This window comes from the organism of the source record quoted next, unplaced genomic scaffold (assembly GCF_019419815.1).
Source record: "Pyrus x bretschneideri cultivar Hongxiangsu unplaced genomic scaffold, Pyrus_bretschneideri_v1 Contig1, whole genome shotgun sequence".
Classification (NCBI taxonomy): Eukaryota; Viridiplantae; Streptophyta; class Magnoliopsida; order Rosales; family Rosaceae; genus Pyrus; species Pyrus x bretschneideri.
This window is the reverse complement of record NW_025999390.1, coordinates 11,855,967-11,873,004: the sequence shown is the minus strand read 5'-3', so window position 1 is coordinate 11,873,004 and position 17,038 is coordinate 11,855,967. Positions and strand designations below refer to the sequence as shown.

Here is a 17,038-nt window from a genome sequence, read left to right as displayed (position 1 = left end):
AATTTTGCCTCCCATTTCATTCGGTGCATAAAAAATTGCAAACAATCTTCTTTCGATCAAATCAAACAATTCATTTTCTTGCCTTCTTGGTTCTTCCAATCTCGAATCCAACTCTTAAAACCTTTTTATCTTCTCTTTTATATCAAAGATTACGACTTCTAAATTTCCATACCAAAGATTATACCTTCCAATCATAGTATGGAGATTGTAATCAAAACTTAATTATGTTCTCGTTTTCAATTTTCGGTTTCGATTTAGCTTGATACCCAAGAAATGGCTTCAAATCCAGTGACCCTCCAAGGGTCACTTCATCCTTCTTGTCATTTTGAGAATGTCTTTTCATATGTTATATCAATTTTTTTCGTATTTGTACAATACTATTGGTTGCGTAAAACATAATCTAATATCATATGTACATAAAGACTCAGGAGACTAAAGACACTTGGGCTTAAAGCGCATATGACTTCATTCCTTGCCTCAAGTTTTTTAATTCATTCACACGTGTGTCTTGAATTTGTTTGATTTTTTAGTAAATTTAAAAATCAGCATTTGATACTCTTATTTTTTTGATCATCTTTTCATTACTATATTAGAAAATAGTTATACTTAGCTTTAGTACTATATTATATGATTATGGAATGATAACCCAATTAGGCTATAAATATCGAATTTATGATATTTCTAAATTAATTTGTAAGATCTACTTATTAAACCCTTTTTTTTTTGGTTGACCCTCTTATTAGAAATTCTGGTTACGCCCTATATAATACTGTCCAGTTTTCTTATCCTCCACCTTCAAACCAAGCTTTTCTTTCTATTAGCTTTGAGTTTACAACTTGTAATCCTCTGCTTTCCTCTGTTTCTTTTCGCTCTGTTTTTGCTCTATTTTCCTCTGCTAATGGCGCCTCCTAATCTTCCTGTTAATCCGATCAACGATGTTTCTCTGCCTGAAATCATAGAAGAATATTTCGACTTGTCGGATGGAAGCTTAGTGTTAGAGGTGTTCCACTGCTTGATGAAGTTCCAAACAATGTCACTTTCAGTCCCTTTAATTCAATCTGCCAGCCTTGTGACGATGTTCCACTTCCCCTGCTCAACCGTGTCGGTGCCTTGTCACACAAGGGAGGGTTCCTGGGGTTCAAAGCGGATGTGCCTTCGGATAGGTTGAAGAATTCCTTGGGAAGATCCAGTGACAGGGATTTTCTCAGCATTTTTCGGTTCAAGACATGGTGGTCTACCATGTGGGTTGGAAACTCCGGTTCGAATTTGCAGAAGGAAACACAATGGGTGCTTTTTGATGTCCCTGAGATAAAATCCTATGTGATCATCATACCGATTATTGATGGATCTTTTAGGTCTGCTCTTCAACCCGGTAGTGATGGACATGTTGTGATCTGTGCCGAGAGCGGGTCTACGCAAGTGAAAGCATCTAATTTCGATGCTATTGCTTATGTTCATGCTTCTGACAATCCTTACAACTTGATGAAAGAGGCCTTTAGTGCTATTAGGGTTCATCTTAATACCTTCAGGCTGTTGGAAGAGAAAACAGTTCCGAATCTGGTTGACAAATTCGGTTGGTGCACTTGGGATGCCTTCTACTTAACGGTTGAACCTGCTGGAATTTGGCACGGTATAAATGAGTTCACTGAAGCCGGTGTGTCTCCTCGCTTTCTCATCGTTGATGATGGCTGGCAAAGCATCAGTTTTGATGAAAATGAAGACCCGAATGAGGACGCGAAAAATCTAGTCCTTTGTGGAAGTCAGATGCTTGCTAGGCTTCACAGGTTTGACGAGTGCAAGAAATTCCGGAACTACAAAGGCGGTTCCATGTTAAGTCCAAACGCGCCTTCGTTTGATCCCAAAAGGCCAAAGATGTTGATAGCAAAAGCAATAGAAATTGAGCAAGCTGAGAAGACCCGTGACAAGGCCGTTCGGTCTGGGGTCACTGACCTATCTGTCTTCGAAACAAAAATTCAGAAGTTGCAGCAAGAGTTGAGTGAGTTACTTGGTGGGCAAGAAACTGGTGCTAGTAATGGAAGCTGCCGGGGATGTACTTGCAGGGTTGGAAGCTATGGACTGAAGGCTTTCACAAGTGACTTGAGAAGCAATTTTAAGGGTTTGGATGATATATATGTGTGGCATGCTCTTTGTGGGGCCTGGTGTGGTGTTAAGCCTGGTGCAACCCATCTCAATGCTAAGATCACTCCCTGCATTCTCCCTCCCGGACTTGACGGAACTATGAATGATCTCGCGGTGGATAAAGTGCTTGAAGGGGGAATGGGGCTTGTTCATCCCGATCATGCTTCTCTTTTATACGACTCGATGCATTCGTACCTCTCTGAAGTTGGCGTCACAGGAGTCAAAGTGGATGTTATTCATGTAAGTTTAGTACCCTGAAATTTTTGATAATATTGCTACTCTACATTTGCTCATTTTGACAGTAGTATGAATTGCGCAATGCGCGCGTGCTTAATTTTATTTGCAATGAATTTTTGTAGATTCTTGAATATGTGTCTGAGGAACATGGAGGTCGCGTGGAGCTTGCGAAGGCTTATTACAAGGGCCTGAGTGATTCTCTTGTGAAGAACTTCAATGGGAGTGGACTTATTTCTAGCATGCAGCAATGCAACGACTTCTTCTTCCTCGGGACAAGGCAAATTTCCATGGGAAGAGCTGGTTAGGAAGTCTAAACAAATCGATCTATTCTTAATGAGATTGCGGACATATATCAACCCTTTCGTACTGTATTCTTGTGTTGCAGGTGATGATTTTTGGTTCCAGGACCCGAGTGGAGATCCAATGGGAGTTTACTGGCTACAAGGTGTTCATATGATCCACTGCTCCTACAACAGTATGTGGATGGGGCAGATGATCGTGCCGGATTGGGATATGTTCCAATCAGACCATCTTTGTGCCAAATATCATGCCGGGTCTAGGGCTATCTGTGGAGGTCCGGTGTATTTAAGTGACTTCGTTGGTAGTCATGATTTCGATCTCATCAAGAAGCTTGTTCATCCAGATGGAACTGTTCCCAATTGCCTGCATTGTGCCCTTCCAACCAGAGACTGCCTCTTCAAAAATCCTTTGTTTGACGGCAAAACTGCTCTCAAAATTTGGAACTTCAACAAGGTATAAAATGCATAATTTCTCTAGATTTGTCGATAATGTATGAATACTATGTCAGTACGTTTTGGCTACAATGCTATGACACAATATCAATGGCATATCAACAGACGGTTCTTTAGGTGTACTAGTGTATAATGTGCAACTCAATGTTAGTTAAGTGGGTTAATCTTTGCTTTCTAGTTTGTCTCGATTCAATCTTTAAAGCGCGCTCGCTTTTCTACTTATTCGCAGTTTGGTGGTGTGATTGGAGGATTCAACTGCCAAGGAGCAGGTTGGGACCCCAAGGAGCAAAGGATCAAAGGCTTTCCAGATTGCTACAAGCCAATCCTTTGTTCAGTGCATGTTTCTGATATTGAATGGGATCAAAACTTAGAACTAGCTCATATGGGAAAGGCTGAAGAGTACATTGTCCATCTCAACCAGGACGATGAACTCCGCGTTTTGACTCCAAAATCTGCTGCTATTCAAATCACTATCCAGCCGTCTTCCTTTGAGATTTTCACCATTGTGCCAGTCCAAACCCTCAGCCCTGGCAACAAATTCGCTCCGGTGGGACTTACAAACATGTTCAACAGTGGAGGAAGCATCCAGGAATTGGAGTACACAATTGAGGGGGAAGTTAGTGCAAAGGTGAAGGTCAAAGGTGGAGGCAGTTTCTTGGCCTACGCGAGTGGGTGTCCAAAGAAATGTTGTCTGAATGGTGGAGAGGTGGCTTTTGAGTGGTCTGATAAGGGCAAACTGAAGCTCAATCTTCCTTGGGTTGAAGAAGCTGCTGGCATTTCTGAGTTAGTTTTTATGTTTTGACCTACTTGGTTAAACTTTGCTTAAGTAAGGCTTAAAAATTAGCACTACTATTAAGTTTCAGTTTGCAATATTTCCTTCTTTTAACCCACTTTTGTGGGAATTTTGGACACTCTGCATCTATATTTTCTTAACTAAATGTAAGTTTCTATAAATATATAATAAAATGCTAGCTTTTCTAATCCTCTGCACTTTGTATTTATCTCTTTTACATGTGTTTTCCTTTGAGCAGAAGACATTGACTGTTTTAGGTTTTGCCATACTTCACAAAATTCCAAGGTCCACGGTGCCTTTGTGACTTATGTATGATGATGGATAAGCTTATGAGTTTCTGCACGCTTTTGTATGTTATATTATATACACAATACATGACTATGAATTTAACGTGCATAATAAATAACTGTTTTAATTTTTCTTCTTTTGCATGAATATAACATCTTTTGAAGTACTCCTAAAATCATTAACTATAACTATGTAGTACATTAAACTGATTAGTTGCATAATGGATGAGTGATTCGTTGTCACTTCATAATGAGGTTAAATTAAGCATGTCTTAAACTCTCAGGTTAATAGAGTATTCCATGTCGCTAACATGCGGAAGCAAGTAATAAAAAAATCATTACCTATGACTAGTTTTACTTTGAATTTTCTGTTCATATAAAGAAGCCCTATGCACCCAAGGGTTCTTTTTAAAGTAAAAGTGGAGATAAGTGCTTATACTGCTACTAATTCTTTTATCACCGAACTCAATGTAGCAGCTGACCGAAAATAAGGCTGAAAAAAAAGCCGTAGGCTTTAAAGTCCCAATAGTTGCTTAGAAAAATGAGTTAGAATTAAGATATATCAATAGTCGATTTCTTTTATTTTAATGATTCAGATAAAATTAAATACTATAGTTATAATCCTTAAACGTTGATTAGTATATATTGTTTTCACACTTATACAGACTCTCACACTCTATTATATATGTACTTAATTTGCTTTAGCTATCAACTAGCTAGATAACTTTTACGTTAATCAATAGTCATCAGCTACATGTTTACTGAGACCGTCTCCAGTTGAAGGATCAAAATCATTTTTTAAAGGAAAACATGGATAGTCATGCAAAATATACCCATCAAATTAACATCCAACAATTACCTTGTTTACATCTCTGCATATATTTTAAAAATAAATAAACCTATGAAATGACACATTTCTTTTAAAATCATGATCAATATTAATCTTATAAATGGTTTCTAATTATTGATGCTAGTCATTTGTTTCTTTAGCCGGCAATAGCATTTGTAGTTTTGTTAAGAGTAGTCGGATTCGCAGGTATTTTGCTGACAAATAAAAGTTGAACGTTAATCGTTATATTGCCTTGAAAAATAGTTCATTTGTTCTTTGAATTAATAACTTCGAACACATCAACGTGATTTCTAATTGCGAACAAAGAAAGATCAGAATAAGAATTTTCAGTCTTCTGCTGCTCAAAAATAGTGCTTTTTGGTGATGATAAACACTATGCGACAATTTTGTAGACTTAGTAAAAATTTAAAATAAATGAAGATTATTTAAGGCCAATTATTTGCATTGTGCAATCCAAACTCAAAGATTCCGTGGCAGAAACAAATGAGCGACAAGGAGTTTTAAATAGTGATAGTGATCATAATGGAAGCTTTGTTGTTGTCTCCATTCATGCAGCTGTGAGCGAACAAAGCTTTTAAATCTCTCTCTCTCTCTCCATTTCCCTTTAACTACTTGATCATCGTATCCTCAAAGATCTCATTCATTCTGAGACCAAAACAATGGGTGCAAAGATGAAGGTGGTCGCTTCAGACCAAACCAAGACCATCACCAAACAGGTCACAAGCATGAAGGGTGGCCTTAGAACCATGCCTTTTATCATCTGTATGCTCTCTTTTATGATCAGGATCTCTATGCATGATGTTTGTTTTTTATTCGACAAATAAAAACAGATATATGTTCTAGAACTGGACTACTTATGTGACATCCCTAGTTTGTGGTATAATTTTATTTTGAGGATCAAATTAAGGTTTATGCGAAGTTTTTCATGTGCAGCAAATGAGTCATTCGAAAAGGTTGCAAGCTTTGGTCTTCAGGCTAATATGATCTTTTACTTGATATTGGAATATCACTTGGACGCCGCTACCGGATCTAGCATCTTGTTCTTGTGGTCAGCCTTGTCAAATTTTACGCCTATTATCGGAGCTTTTCTCGCCGATTCTCTCTGGGGTCGGTTTCATGTGATTTCTATGGGAACAATCGTTAGCCTATTTGTAAGCAAAGTTTGCCCTAATTCTCCATATCATGTTAAGTTGTCATCTATGTTACGTGCACAAAAAAAATTAATAGAAAATTAGATTTTAATCCTTAAATAAGATGAAGTTTAGAAAAATATATTTTATAAAAGATTAAAAATTAATTTTAGTCCCTAGACTCTATTAATGCCAGTTTATGTATTTAATGTCACTTTTTATTTATTTATGATTTTTTGGTGTTCAAAAATAAAAATTTTAAATTATATTATAAATTTTAATTCTCATTATAGTATCTTATGAAGATATTTTTGTAGATATTTTTCGGTACACTTATATTTTTGCATATTGTCTTATGTGCCATTAATTCATTGTAATATATTTAGGTACGAACATTTCGGTACACTAGTTTAGTATAATATTTTTAGATACGGACATTTCGGTACACTAGTTTAGTATAATATATTTAGGTACGGATATTTCGGTACACTAGTTTTGTATCATTTATTTAGCTACGGAATTTTTTGCACACTTATGTTTTTGCATATTTTCTTATGTGTCACTAATTCACTACAATGTATTTAGGTACTACAATATATTTAAATACGGACATTTTAGTACACTAATTTAGTAAAATATATTATGATACGGATGTTTAGGTACACTAATTACAAGAAGTAAATAAAATTAATGAATTAAATTGTGTATAATAATAAATTTAAAATTTAATGTAATAACATTAAATAAGATATCTATTAAATATTAAAACAAAAGTATATATAATTTGAATTAAGTACACATTAAAGGACTAAAATCAATGTCCAATCTAACACCAAATTTTTATTAAATTTTAATCTTCTTCAAGGATTAAAGTTCAAAAACCCCAAAAATTAATCATATTTTACCTTGCAGGGAATGATTGTGTTATGGCTAACAGCAAAACTTCCACAAACAAGGCCACATCATTGCGACCCGTACAAAGAAAAATGTGTTCCAGCAAACACAGCTCAAGTCATGCTTCTCTTCGCCTCATTTGGCCTCATGTCGATTGGAGCCGGTGGCATCAGACCATGTTCCTTGGCCTTCGGTACCAATCAACTGGACAATCCAGACAACCCAAATAACGAAAGGCGCTTGCAGAGCTTCTTCAATTGGTATTATGCTTCGGTTGGAGTCTCAGTCATGCTTGCAGTGACAGTCATTGTTTATATTCAGGATCAAATTGGATGGGTTGTAGGGTTTGGAGTCCCTGTAGGGCTCATGTTCTTGTCCACTGTTTTCTTCTTCTTGGGATCTTCCCTTTATGTCAAAGTTCCTCCGAACAAGAACCTGTCTGCTGGATTTCTCCGAGTGTTTGCAGCTGCTTGGAAAAACAAAAACATGGCGTTGCCACCAAAGAATTTTGATGCATGGTACAGTCCCAAGGGTTCCAAGTTTGTCGCTCCGACGGATAAACTAAGGTAAAGGGACATCTAAATACATTATCTTGTTAATATAACGTGGTATATGCATGTACTTAACTATAAATGTCACTAAGCTATCATATTTTATTCCCTAATAGGCATAGAACAAAAACTCCTAAAAGAACAACGTATTTCACGAGTACGTATATATATCTTTGTATATATGAATCATCACATATCTACCACCAGTTTTATATAATCCTGAGCCTATTATATCAATTTTAGCTCGAGCCTGTAACACTGGTTTTACCCTTAACTTGCTTCCCTCCACACCTAGATAGCTCACCTCACATTAACATATTTAATGAGAGAGATAGACTCATAGTTATATACAGAACTAGTTACACTTAAAATTTTCTCTTCACATGCATATGACAATTGGTTTTGACTTGATGTGTGTATTGATAATTTATATATATGCATATGTATTGGGTCATTTTAGGTACCTAAATAAAGCTTGCATCATAAGAAGTCCTGAAAAGGACATAGGCCCTGATGGTTTGGCCAAAGATCCATGGAGTTTATGCACTGTCAGGCAAGTAGAGGAGCTGAAAGCCTTGATCCGAGTCCTGCCCATTTGGTCTAGCAGCATTATAATCTCAGTTATAATCAGCCAACACGCGTTTCCCGTGCTCCAAGCAAAGTCCATGGAGAGGCATTTGTTTGGCAAGATCAAAATTCCAGCAGCCTCATTTTCCGTGTTTGGAATCCTCACTCTCACAATATGGGTGGCCATCTACGACCGTATTATAGTCCCCTTGATATCAAAGTACACGAAAAGGCCACGCGGGCTTAGCTTCAAGCAACGAATAGGGGGTGGACTAGCAATCTCCTGTTTGGCAATGGCAGTGGCTGCAGAGGTTGAGAGGCACAGAAGACAAACAGCAATCCGAGAGGGTTTTTTGAACAAACCGGACGGTGTAGTCGGCATGTCTGCCAAGTGGATGATCCCACAACACTGCCTCATTGGACTCGCTGAGGCTCTCAATGCAATTGGGCAACTGGAGTTTTACTACTCTCAGTTCCCAAAAAGCATGTCCAGCATTGCAGTGGCTCTTTTGACACTAGGGTTTGGAGTTGGGAGCTTGGTGGGGAGTTTGCTTGTTACTATTATCGCTGATGCCACTAGAAAAGGAGGTGTGAGCTGGGTTTCAAGCAACCTAAACAAGGCTCACTACGATTATTACTATTGGATCGTTGCTGGGTTGAGTGTGGTAAATGTCTTTTACTTTTTACTGTGTAGTTGGGCATATGGGCACTGTGAGGATAAAAAGATTTGGGATGAGGAAGAAGGGGAGGCAGGGGAGGAACTGTCCAAGTCCGGGGAGTATGCAGTTATGTTCTCCGCATAAATTAGGTCCCCGATGTGTTTAGTTTCTGGGATTGTGTGCACATTAGGGTTTGCATAAGCATATAAAACCTAAACATGTCTATATATCCAGTGCTTAGTGTGATTTTTAGGACATGATATCTACATATTGTTCGTGTATTATTAGAATTTGCAATTAAGTTTGTTCGAACTTACGAGCGGATCGGATTTTTCACTTGCACGATCTCAGTTTAATTTATTTTTATTTTGTTATACAAGCAATATTTTATGTTAAATTCAGTTTTTTATTTATTCAAGGGAATTGTTATTCGCACTTCAAAAATCTCATTTTTTACTCCAAACTTTCTATAATTAGAAAGAATAATACACTTCTAAGAAGTGTAGAATGAGATTTTTGGAGTGCTAATAACAGTTCCCTTATTTAAAATCTCATTTATTTTATAACTTTGTAACGTTGTTTAATGATTAAAATATATGTTTTCAAGATCATTCATTAAAAATATCAACCCTACAAAAAGTCAACAAATTAGAAATTATTTTAATGATTTAACATTGTCATATCAACTGGCAAATCTTTATCAGTGTTTTGGATAACAATTAGATGATTAAATAATTTATGATTTACTTGTTTTTTGCATTTATGAATTTTAGGGTAATATAAAAATTGGACAATTTTGATCAACAAGTATTATTGCACTAGAAAAACTTGCATGGAATGAATATTCACCGTCACGTGATGTTCTAGAATTTCGATTCAATATTTCAATATAAAGTAAAAAAAAAAAAAATTACAGATGACATTATTGGTTCATTTGTAAGTGCATTTCAAATGATTGAAATCGCTTTTAAAATGACTCAAAGCACTTAAAGTACTTCCTGCAAGAACTACTTCAAGTGTTTTTTTCATAAATCATTTGAATTTTTACTAAAGATGGGTTTAAAAAGTATTTTTACAAAAAAAAAAAAAAGTTTTCAACAATTTTAAAAGCAGTTTCAAACGAACCTATGTTATTACTTATTAGAGCAATGCATCATCTGAACCAATGTAACTATGTAAGAGCTCGTTTGGCAAGTGATTTTAAATGGTTAAAATAACTTTTAAAGAAAATATTTTTGGGTACCAAAAACACTAGCTATGTGCTTATTGTAAAAAAGGTCATTTTGATTCCGGTCCCTAGTCAACTCAATTGTTATATTGAAATCTTATTGTTTTTTATTTTTTGATCAAAGTCCTTTAACTTTGTATACCTCAGCATTTTAGTATTACTATATTTCCATGTCATCTTAAATAAAAAACTAGAATTAAAATATTGATTGCAGTCCAACATTTAAGGGATTTAAATTCAAGAATTTATGCAATTTAAAATTTTATGGGATCATGTATGTACAAATCTCACGAATTATGAGACTTAAAATTTAGAAGGAAAAAAAAAATTTCTACAATAAAAATTCATGCACACTGCACATATTTTTGTGAATTTCATCGAGTAGTATTAAGGGAAATAATGTACCCCATGAAATATGGGTACATACCGAATTTACAAGAAAACTCATGAGTACATTTAAAAACTCAAGGAAAAGAATGTACATCATACCACATTGTTTTATAGACATGCATATGTGGGTACATAAAATGCAGCAACCTTAAAAACCATTTTACATAATATTCTCTAAAAACTTTGTACCCATATATTTATGTAAAAACGAATTTGAACCAACATATTAGAGCAATAGATATATTAGAACGAAACATGTAGATTAAAAATGTACCCATGGATATAAGTGCAGCCAACCAGACATTGAATAATCAAGACTAATATATAATAATAAAAGGAAAAGAAAAAAATATATATAAAGAATAAAAGAAGATGACTTCAGAATGGTACAATTTTCACATAGCCCGCTTACTCTGCAATCTCTGCATATTTGAATCAACTAGATTCCTTGAGAAAGCGATGCCTGCACTGCCTTGCCCATGCCACACAAATCTTTCAAGCCGATAAAACCATTGATGCTAATTTGTATTTTAATCACAATAGGTTTATTCAACATATATGCATTGGATCAATTCAGAAATGGAGAACAAATGGAGAAATTTGGGTTTGGGGTGTTGTAAATTCCGGATGTGCATAAGGGAAGAAGAAGAATGGAGGAGTTCAAACGGATTTTCTTTGTTTTAAACTTACTCATATAGTTTGTTTTGCCTTAAATGCACAAAGGGATAAGATTTCATCTATGATGATGTGTAATATTTTAAATACTAAAATGATGACATAGAATAAGTCAAATGACCTTGATCTAAAATAGAAAAATAATAAGGTTTCAATCAATGTAATATGAAAATAAGAGATGTAAACTTAATTTTTCCAGCGTCATTTTGATTCCGGTCCCTAGTCAACTGAATTGTTAGATTGAAATCTTATTGTTTTTTATTTTTTGATCAAAGTTCTTTGACTTTGTACACCTCAGCATTTCAGTATTACTATATTTTCATGTCATCTTTATGATATCTTAAATAAAAAACTGTAAATTAAAATATTGATTGCAGTCCAATGGGAACCTAATTTTTCCTTGCAAAAATCACTTCAAGTGATTTTCCATTATTAACTTACATCTTTACAAGAATTGATTGTAAAATATTTTCTTTCAAAACATTTAAAAGTACTTGTCAAACGAGCTCTAAGTCAATCTTAACCAACCCCACACCAAAAATATAAAAATAAAAAGAAAACAAATTAAAGACCGGACCGAAAATATTTATCAAATCCAGTTGAAAAAACCCCTCAAGTCCACCACACTCTCCCTAGTAGTCCTCGTAATAGAAGGCTCTACATAGCGACTCCTGCACACCCTTTCGTTCACCTCCACCGTCCGATCATCGCATTCAATCACCGTAACCGCTGATCAAAAGCAACGGCTCCGATTGCAGTCGGCGATGTTATTCCAGACGGCACTCTCGCCTACTTCGACGAGGAAGACAAGGTCCAATCCGTCAACATCCACTGCCTCGCCGCCGGCAAAAAAGTCATCCTCTTCGGCGTCCCCGGTGCCTTCACCCCCACTTGCAGGTAAAAGCTCGAGTCTTTCGGTTTCCGATTTTATTGGATATAGAATTTTGTGCTAAACCTTACCCACTGTTTGGTTCCCGGGAAAATGGTAGGAAAATGTATAACAAATGAGCCCCGCATTGGTAAAGTTGCTTGCTTCGGTGTGAATTTGTTACTTGTGAAGTGGACGGTTTAGATTGGTGACTGGTTTGAATCGGACGGTTGTAGATATTTGGATTCTTTTCCGATGATTATTAGTTATTTTTCTGAGAAATTGAGGTTCTTGTTTTTGCTGTGGTTGTACAGTTTGAAGCATGTGCCTCGATTCATTGACAAAGCAGAGGTACTTAAATCAAAGGGTGTTGAGAAAATTCTCTGCCTTAGCGGTATTACTTCTCACTTAACTGCATTTTCTGTTAATTTCAGTTTACTTGCAGCAATTATGGTATCGCATTTAGTTGAAGTTTTCAAGGTTAATTCCTTGAATTTGATTGAGGCGTGAGTTCGTGGACTAACCCGAAAACCGCTTTGCCCTTTAGTTCAGTTGATCACGGATTGTACATGTTGTTGTGGCCGAATTTGCTGGATTATAGATTCATCATATAGTAAATGTCGATATGTTTGTCACGAGTTTTATGCCGGATTTAATAATTTGAGGTTAATGCTGAGTTTAGCGATTCCTTTAAGGTCATAGAACTTACATTGAGTATGGCAAATGCTTCCTGTGTATGCTGTTGTAACTTGTAATGACTAGTTAAGTGCTCCTAGATATTGGTAGATGGTCCTCTGTTGGGATCAAACGTCGATTGCATTTCTTATCGTTTGAGTCAAGAATCTACCGCAGACTTGCGGTTTGCTTTTTCTTATTTCATCCACATTGGACACTAACACACCTTCATATTAGTTGGTCTTGCAATCACTCTCCCGTTGTCGCTATGCATTGCTGGTTTATTGCTGTTACTCGATGGGGTGTTGTCGCAGAGGCTACTAATGAGCTCACGAATGATAGCTTTGTATGTCTATCAACCGCTCATGAGAATGCGATGCGAATTTGTTTACCGAACTCTTTTATTTTCAAGCTTACTTGTGGTGAAGGATCCCTTTGTGATGAAGGCTTGGGCTTGAACATAGCCCAAGAACAAAGATGTTCTTTTCCTTGCTGATGGCTCAGCAAAATACACCCATGATCTCGGCCTTGAGCTAGACCTTTCAGAGAAAGGGCTGGGAACTCGTTCTAAGAGGTGTGCTCTCTTGATCGAAGACCTCAAGGTGAAGGCTGCAAACATCGAGAGTGGGGGCGAATTTACCATCTCCAGCGCCGATGACATCCTCAAGGCTCATTGAATATTTACATTCCCTCACCCCAAGCTTGCTGCTTCTTGTATCTGAGATTTGAGCCTCCCCTTCTGTATTGTCTCCAGCCTTTTTAGTCTGGTGGCATTTTATGTCTACGTGGATCTTCAAATCTTCTGTTTAGTAGTTTGTGCACTGAAAACGACAATGCGTTTAGACAAAGAAATTTAAAATTACTAAAGAATTTTATTTTCCAGGATTTGTGAAATTTTTTTTTTTTCTTTTCTATTTTTGAACAAAAAAATATTGTCTACCACTAAGGGGAGGGGAGTGGACTTAGTCTCACAATGAGTTAGCAATAATGTGGTTTAAATTTATCTTTGGCGAGAAGCGAACTTATGACATCTAGGAATAATATGTTTCAAATTTGTCTTGAGCGAGAATTGAACTTATGACCTTTAGCAATAATGTAGTTCAAATTTGTCTTTGGTAAGAATCGAACTTAAGACATCTCACTTATAAATGAAGAAGAATATCATTAGACCATAATACTAAGTGACGTGAATTTCTTGTTTGAATATTGAATTTTTAATTTTTAAACTCTCACTTTGGAATTTAGAAATGACATTTATTTTCATGTAATTTAGACTTGAAAGGGTTCCAAATTTCATTTTTTTTCACAAGAACATTTTAAATTTTTATGTTTATAAATTCAAACAAGAGAATAGGTACATCTCAATTTATAAATTCTCACTTTTGTCAAAATTTCAAATTTAATTCTCACATCTCAACGTAAGGAGTTATTTTGTGATATATGAGGGAGAATGTTGAAATGATAATACAGGACATTTTGTAATATATGAGGGAGAATACTGGGACCTAGAGCTCTTTGGTGGAAAATAGATCTAGAAATTGAACGAGACCTTAACATATCGACCCATCGAGGAGGTCCAACATATCTTTGAGGAGGATTTATATGAAATGGAGACGTCAAGGTGATCACGTCTCAAGCTTTTCATAGCAATGTAATGTCTCAAATTTTGACATTTACGGTTTTTTACAAGTCTCTATCATGTTATAGGGGTTCAATCCCTAAACCACATGTTTAAGCATGTTTACATACTTAGAATTGGAGTTATTCTAATTTTTACACATTGGATATAAATGAGTCTAGTTCATTTGTGTTATTTACACACAATAGAAATGTACGTATTATAAAATACTTGAAAAACAAAGGATTAGAATGACTATAAGAGCAGTTGATTTTCGCCCTTACATATGACTTGTCTTTTTAAGTAAATAAACATGATTTTAAGTATCGAAGTAAACCTCTAGCTTTTTCAACAGTACACAAAAACACAAGGTCAAAGGGGAGGAAACCTATCTTATTTCAACAATATTAACAAGAAATTTTCTAGTGTCAACCAAAGCATAATATACACAAAACCATTGTCGTTAGATTATTGATCTTATTGTTCCATTGCTCCAACACACGTCATACACCAAAGCACTGTAGAATTTTTGCATTAACAAATGGCCCAAATGAGCATTATGAAATTGCTGATTTTTGGAGTTTGGGTGATTGTTCCAACCATGATAGGGTGAACCTGGTCCCCTTGGTCCTGCCACTTCTCTAACTCTGTAACTACAATTCAACTTTTAAAATGCCATCAAACTGTCTAAATAAAGCTTAAAAAAAATTTAATCCAAAAAATGGCATATCCATATTGCAATGCATGCATTTGTTTCACCTAAGAAGCCACAATCACTTGGCAACTTGTCAATTAATCATTCAAACTGCTTAGATTTTGTTTACCAATTGAAAGACAAATAATCTTAGAAAAATACACTTTCGTATCTAATCAAAACAGTTATTTTTTAAAATTTTTAGGGCTGGTTTAAAATTGTTTTTAAAATGTTTGAAAGCATTTTTGAATTAATTTTTGGTAAAATGCAAGTGAATGCTAAAAAAATATTTTAAATACTTCTTTTTTAACTGGTGTTTCTTGCTATAAGCACTTTAAATACTTATGAAACTTAAAAATATTTTCTCTAAAAACGTTTTTAGTAAATTTAAAAATACTTCCAAACGAACTTTTAATGTTGATGGACAATGGCCGGCAATCAAGGATGTGGGTCCATATTTTAAGTAACCGTTCAAGGTGTTGCATGTGTATCAACAGAGATAATAGCATTTAGCGACGAGGATAGGGATTGATGCATGCACTGCCAATTTCTTATCATTGTTTTTTGATAAATTCTACTGCTACAGCTGATAGTCTATATTCTAACAAAGCTTAAGACTATCTCCAATCGAAGGATCCAGAAGGTTAGAGGGCCGAAAATAGTCCGAAAACAGTCTCCAACCAAAAGCTAGGCCAAAGAGCTGTGGAATCTAAGAGGGCCACATGGAATTTGAGAGGGCTAGAGGGCTGGAGGGCTGCATGCAGCCAGCCAGCCTGAGGTTGGCCAACAAATAAAGCAATTCTGTCTGTTATAACTGATAGGAATATATTTATATTAAAAAAATTAAATATATTCCTGCAGCTATAACTGACAGGTTTGCTTAAAAAAAATTTGAATACAACGGTTAGCTGACTAGTTGTTGTATTCAATTTTTTTTTTTTTTTTTTTGGTTTTTTGGGCCAATTTTTTTTTTTAATTCTTAAAAATTCTATTTTTTTCATATAAATACCTAAACCATTCATTAAATTTAAGTTCTAATTATTTTGGTTTTTTGGACCAGTTATCGTTTTAGTTTTTAAATTTAAATAATAAATCCCTTTGGCCCTCGGTTGGAGACGGAGACAAATATGGTAATGTACTGTTCATTAAAATATTAATATTTTGAATGATCTTGGAGGGCCAGAGGGCTAAAACGAGCCCTCTGTCCAACCATCGGTTGGAGATGACCTAATGCGCGAGTAATTCGAACTTGTATACTTAAAGAGTATGCTGTTATAATCAACTTAATTTTTAATAAAAAAACATTATAAATTCTACGGAAGTTAAAATTATCTCAATATAAATTAACTGAATATTTTGACAGCTAAGAATATACAGTAAATAAAATATATAAAATGCCCTTCAACTGTTGTTCTGTTTTTACGTGACAAACATAATGAAAAATTGACACAACCTTGTTGTCTGTTTCTGTTGGTTCTGCCTTCATCATAGTATTACTTCTCAATTAGTACGAAGCTCGGTTTTTAACAAATCTGACCAGAAGAGGCCAAAAGGCGAGATGCTCAAAATGAATAGGAAGTATTATTCTAAATTATTTCAGTTCATAAAACTTAGTGTTTATGATCAAAATCATTGATATTATAAATCATTATATAAAGATTACCTCTATAAAAATCAATTAAAATTAATATTGTTTAGTCATCAAATTGTGTAAAAACAACTGAACAGAATTGGTAAAAGAATTCTGAACTGTCTATGTATTTGGCTATTTGCTATAATATATTGATTAAACGACCTTAGTTTTAATTCATTTTTTGCAGAGATGATCTTTATAGAGTGATTCATAATATGAACGGTCCTGATCATAAGCACAAACCCTGTAATTTAAATACGAAGAGTTTTGAATTGGAGTTCATATCTAACTTTAAGTAGCCAACCATTGTTCGAACAAAAAAAAAAAAAAAAAAAAAAAAAGCCTAAGAAACTAGTTCAGGCATGATTCTGGCAGTTCAATGTTTATTGTCATGTTGA

At 35.2% G+C, this 17,038-nt stretch overlaps 2 protein-coding genes and 1 long non-coding RNA gene across 5 annotated transcripts; all 3 read left to right on the top strand.

Annotated features, from left to right (window-relative positions):
- The first annotated feature begins 898 nt into the window (after positions 1-898).
- LOC103943863 (stachyose synthase-like) lies at positions 899-3,930 on the top strand. Its single transcript, XM_009354226.2, is given in 5 exon segments — positions 899-983; positions 986-2,379; positions 2,499-2,676; positions 2,762-3,129; positions 3,358-3,930. Coding segments are annotated over 5 exon segments (2,598 nt in total).
- Positions 3,931-5,717: 1,787 nt separating this feature from the next.
- Positions 5,718-9,003, top strand: LOC103944020 (protein NRT1/ PTR FAMILY 1.1-like). Its single transcript, XM_009354412.2, has 4 exons — positions 5,718-5,820; positions 5,992-6,209; positions 7,101-7,648; positions 8,094-9,003. The coding sequence occupies exons 1-4, from the start codon at positions 5,718-5,720 to the stop codon at positions 9,001-9,003; spliced, it is 1,779 nt and encodes a 592-aa protein (XP_009352687.2).
- A 2,483-nt stretch (positions 9,004-11,486) lies between these two features.
- On the top strand, positions 11,487-13,580 carry LOC103943862. Of its 3 annotated transcripts, XR_007259091.1 has the most exons (3): positions 11,610-12,049; positions 12,335-12,414; positions 12,933-13,580. It is a non-coding gene; the product is annotated as an uncharacterized LOC103943862 (long non-coding RNA). The 3 variants fall into 3 exon arrangements; XR_007259090.1 differs by having other exon boundaries at positions 11,487-12,049; positions 12,335-13,580; XR_007259092.1 differs by having other exon boundaries at positions 11,487-12,049; positions 12,142-13,580.
- The last annotated feature ends 3,458 nt before the right edge of the window (positions 13,581-17,038 follow it).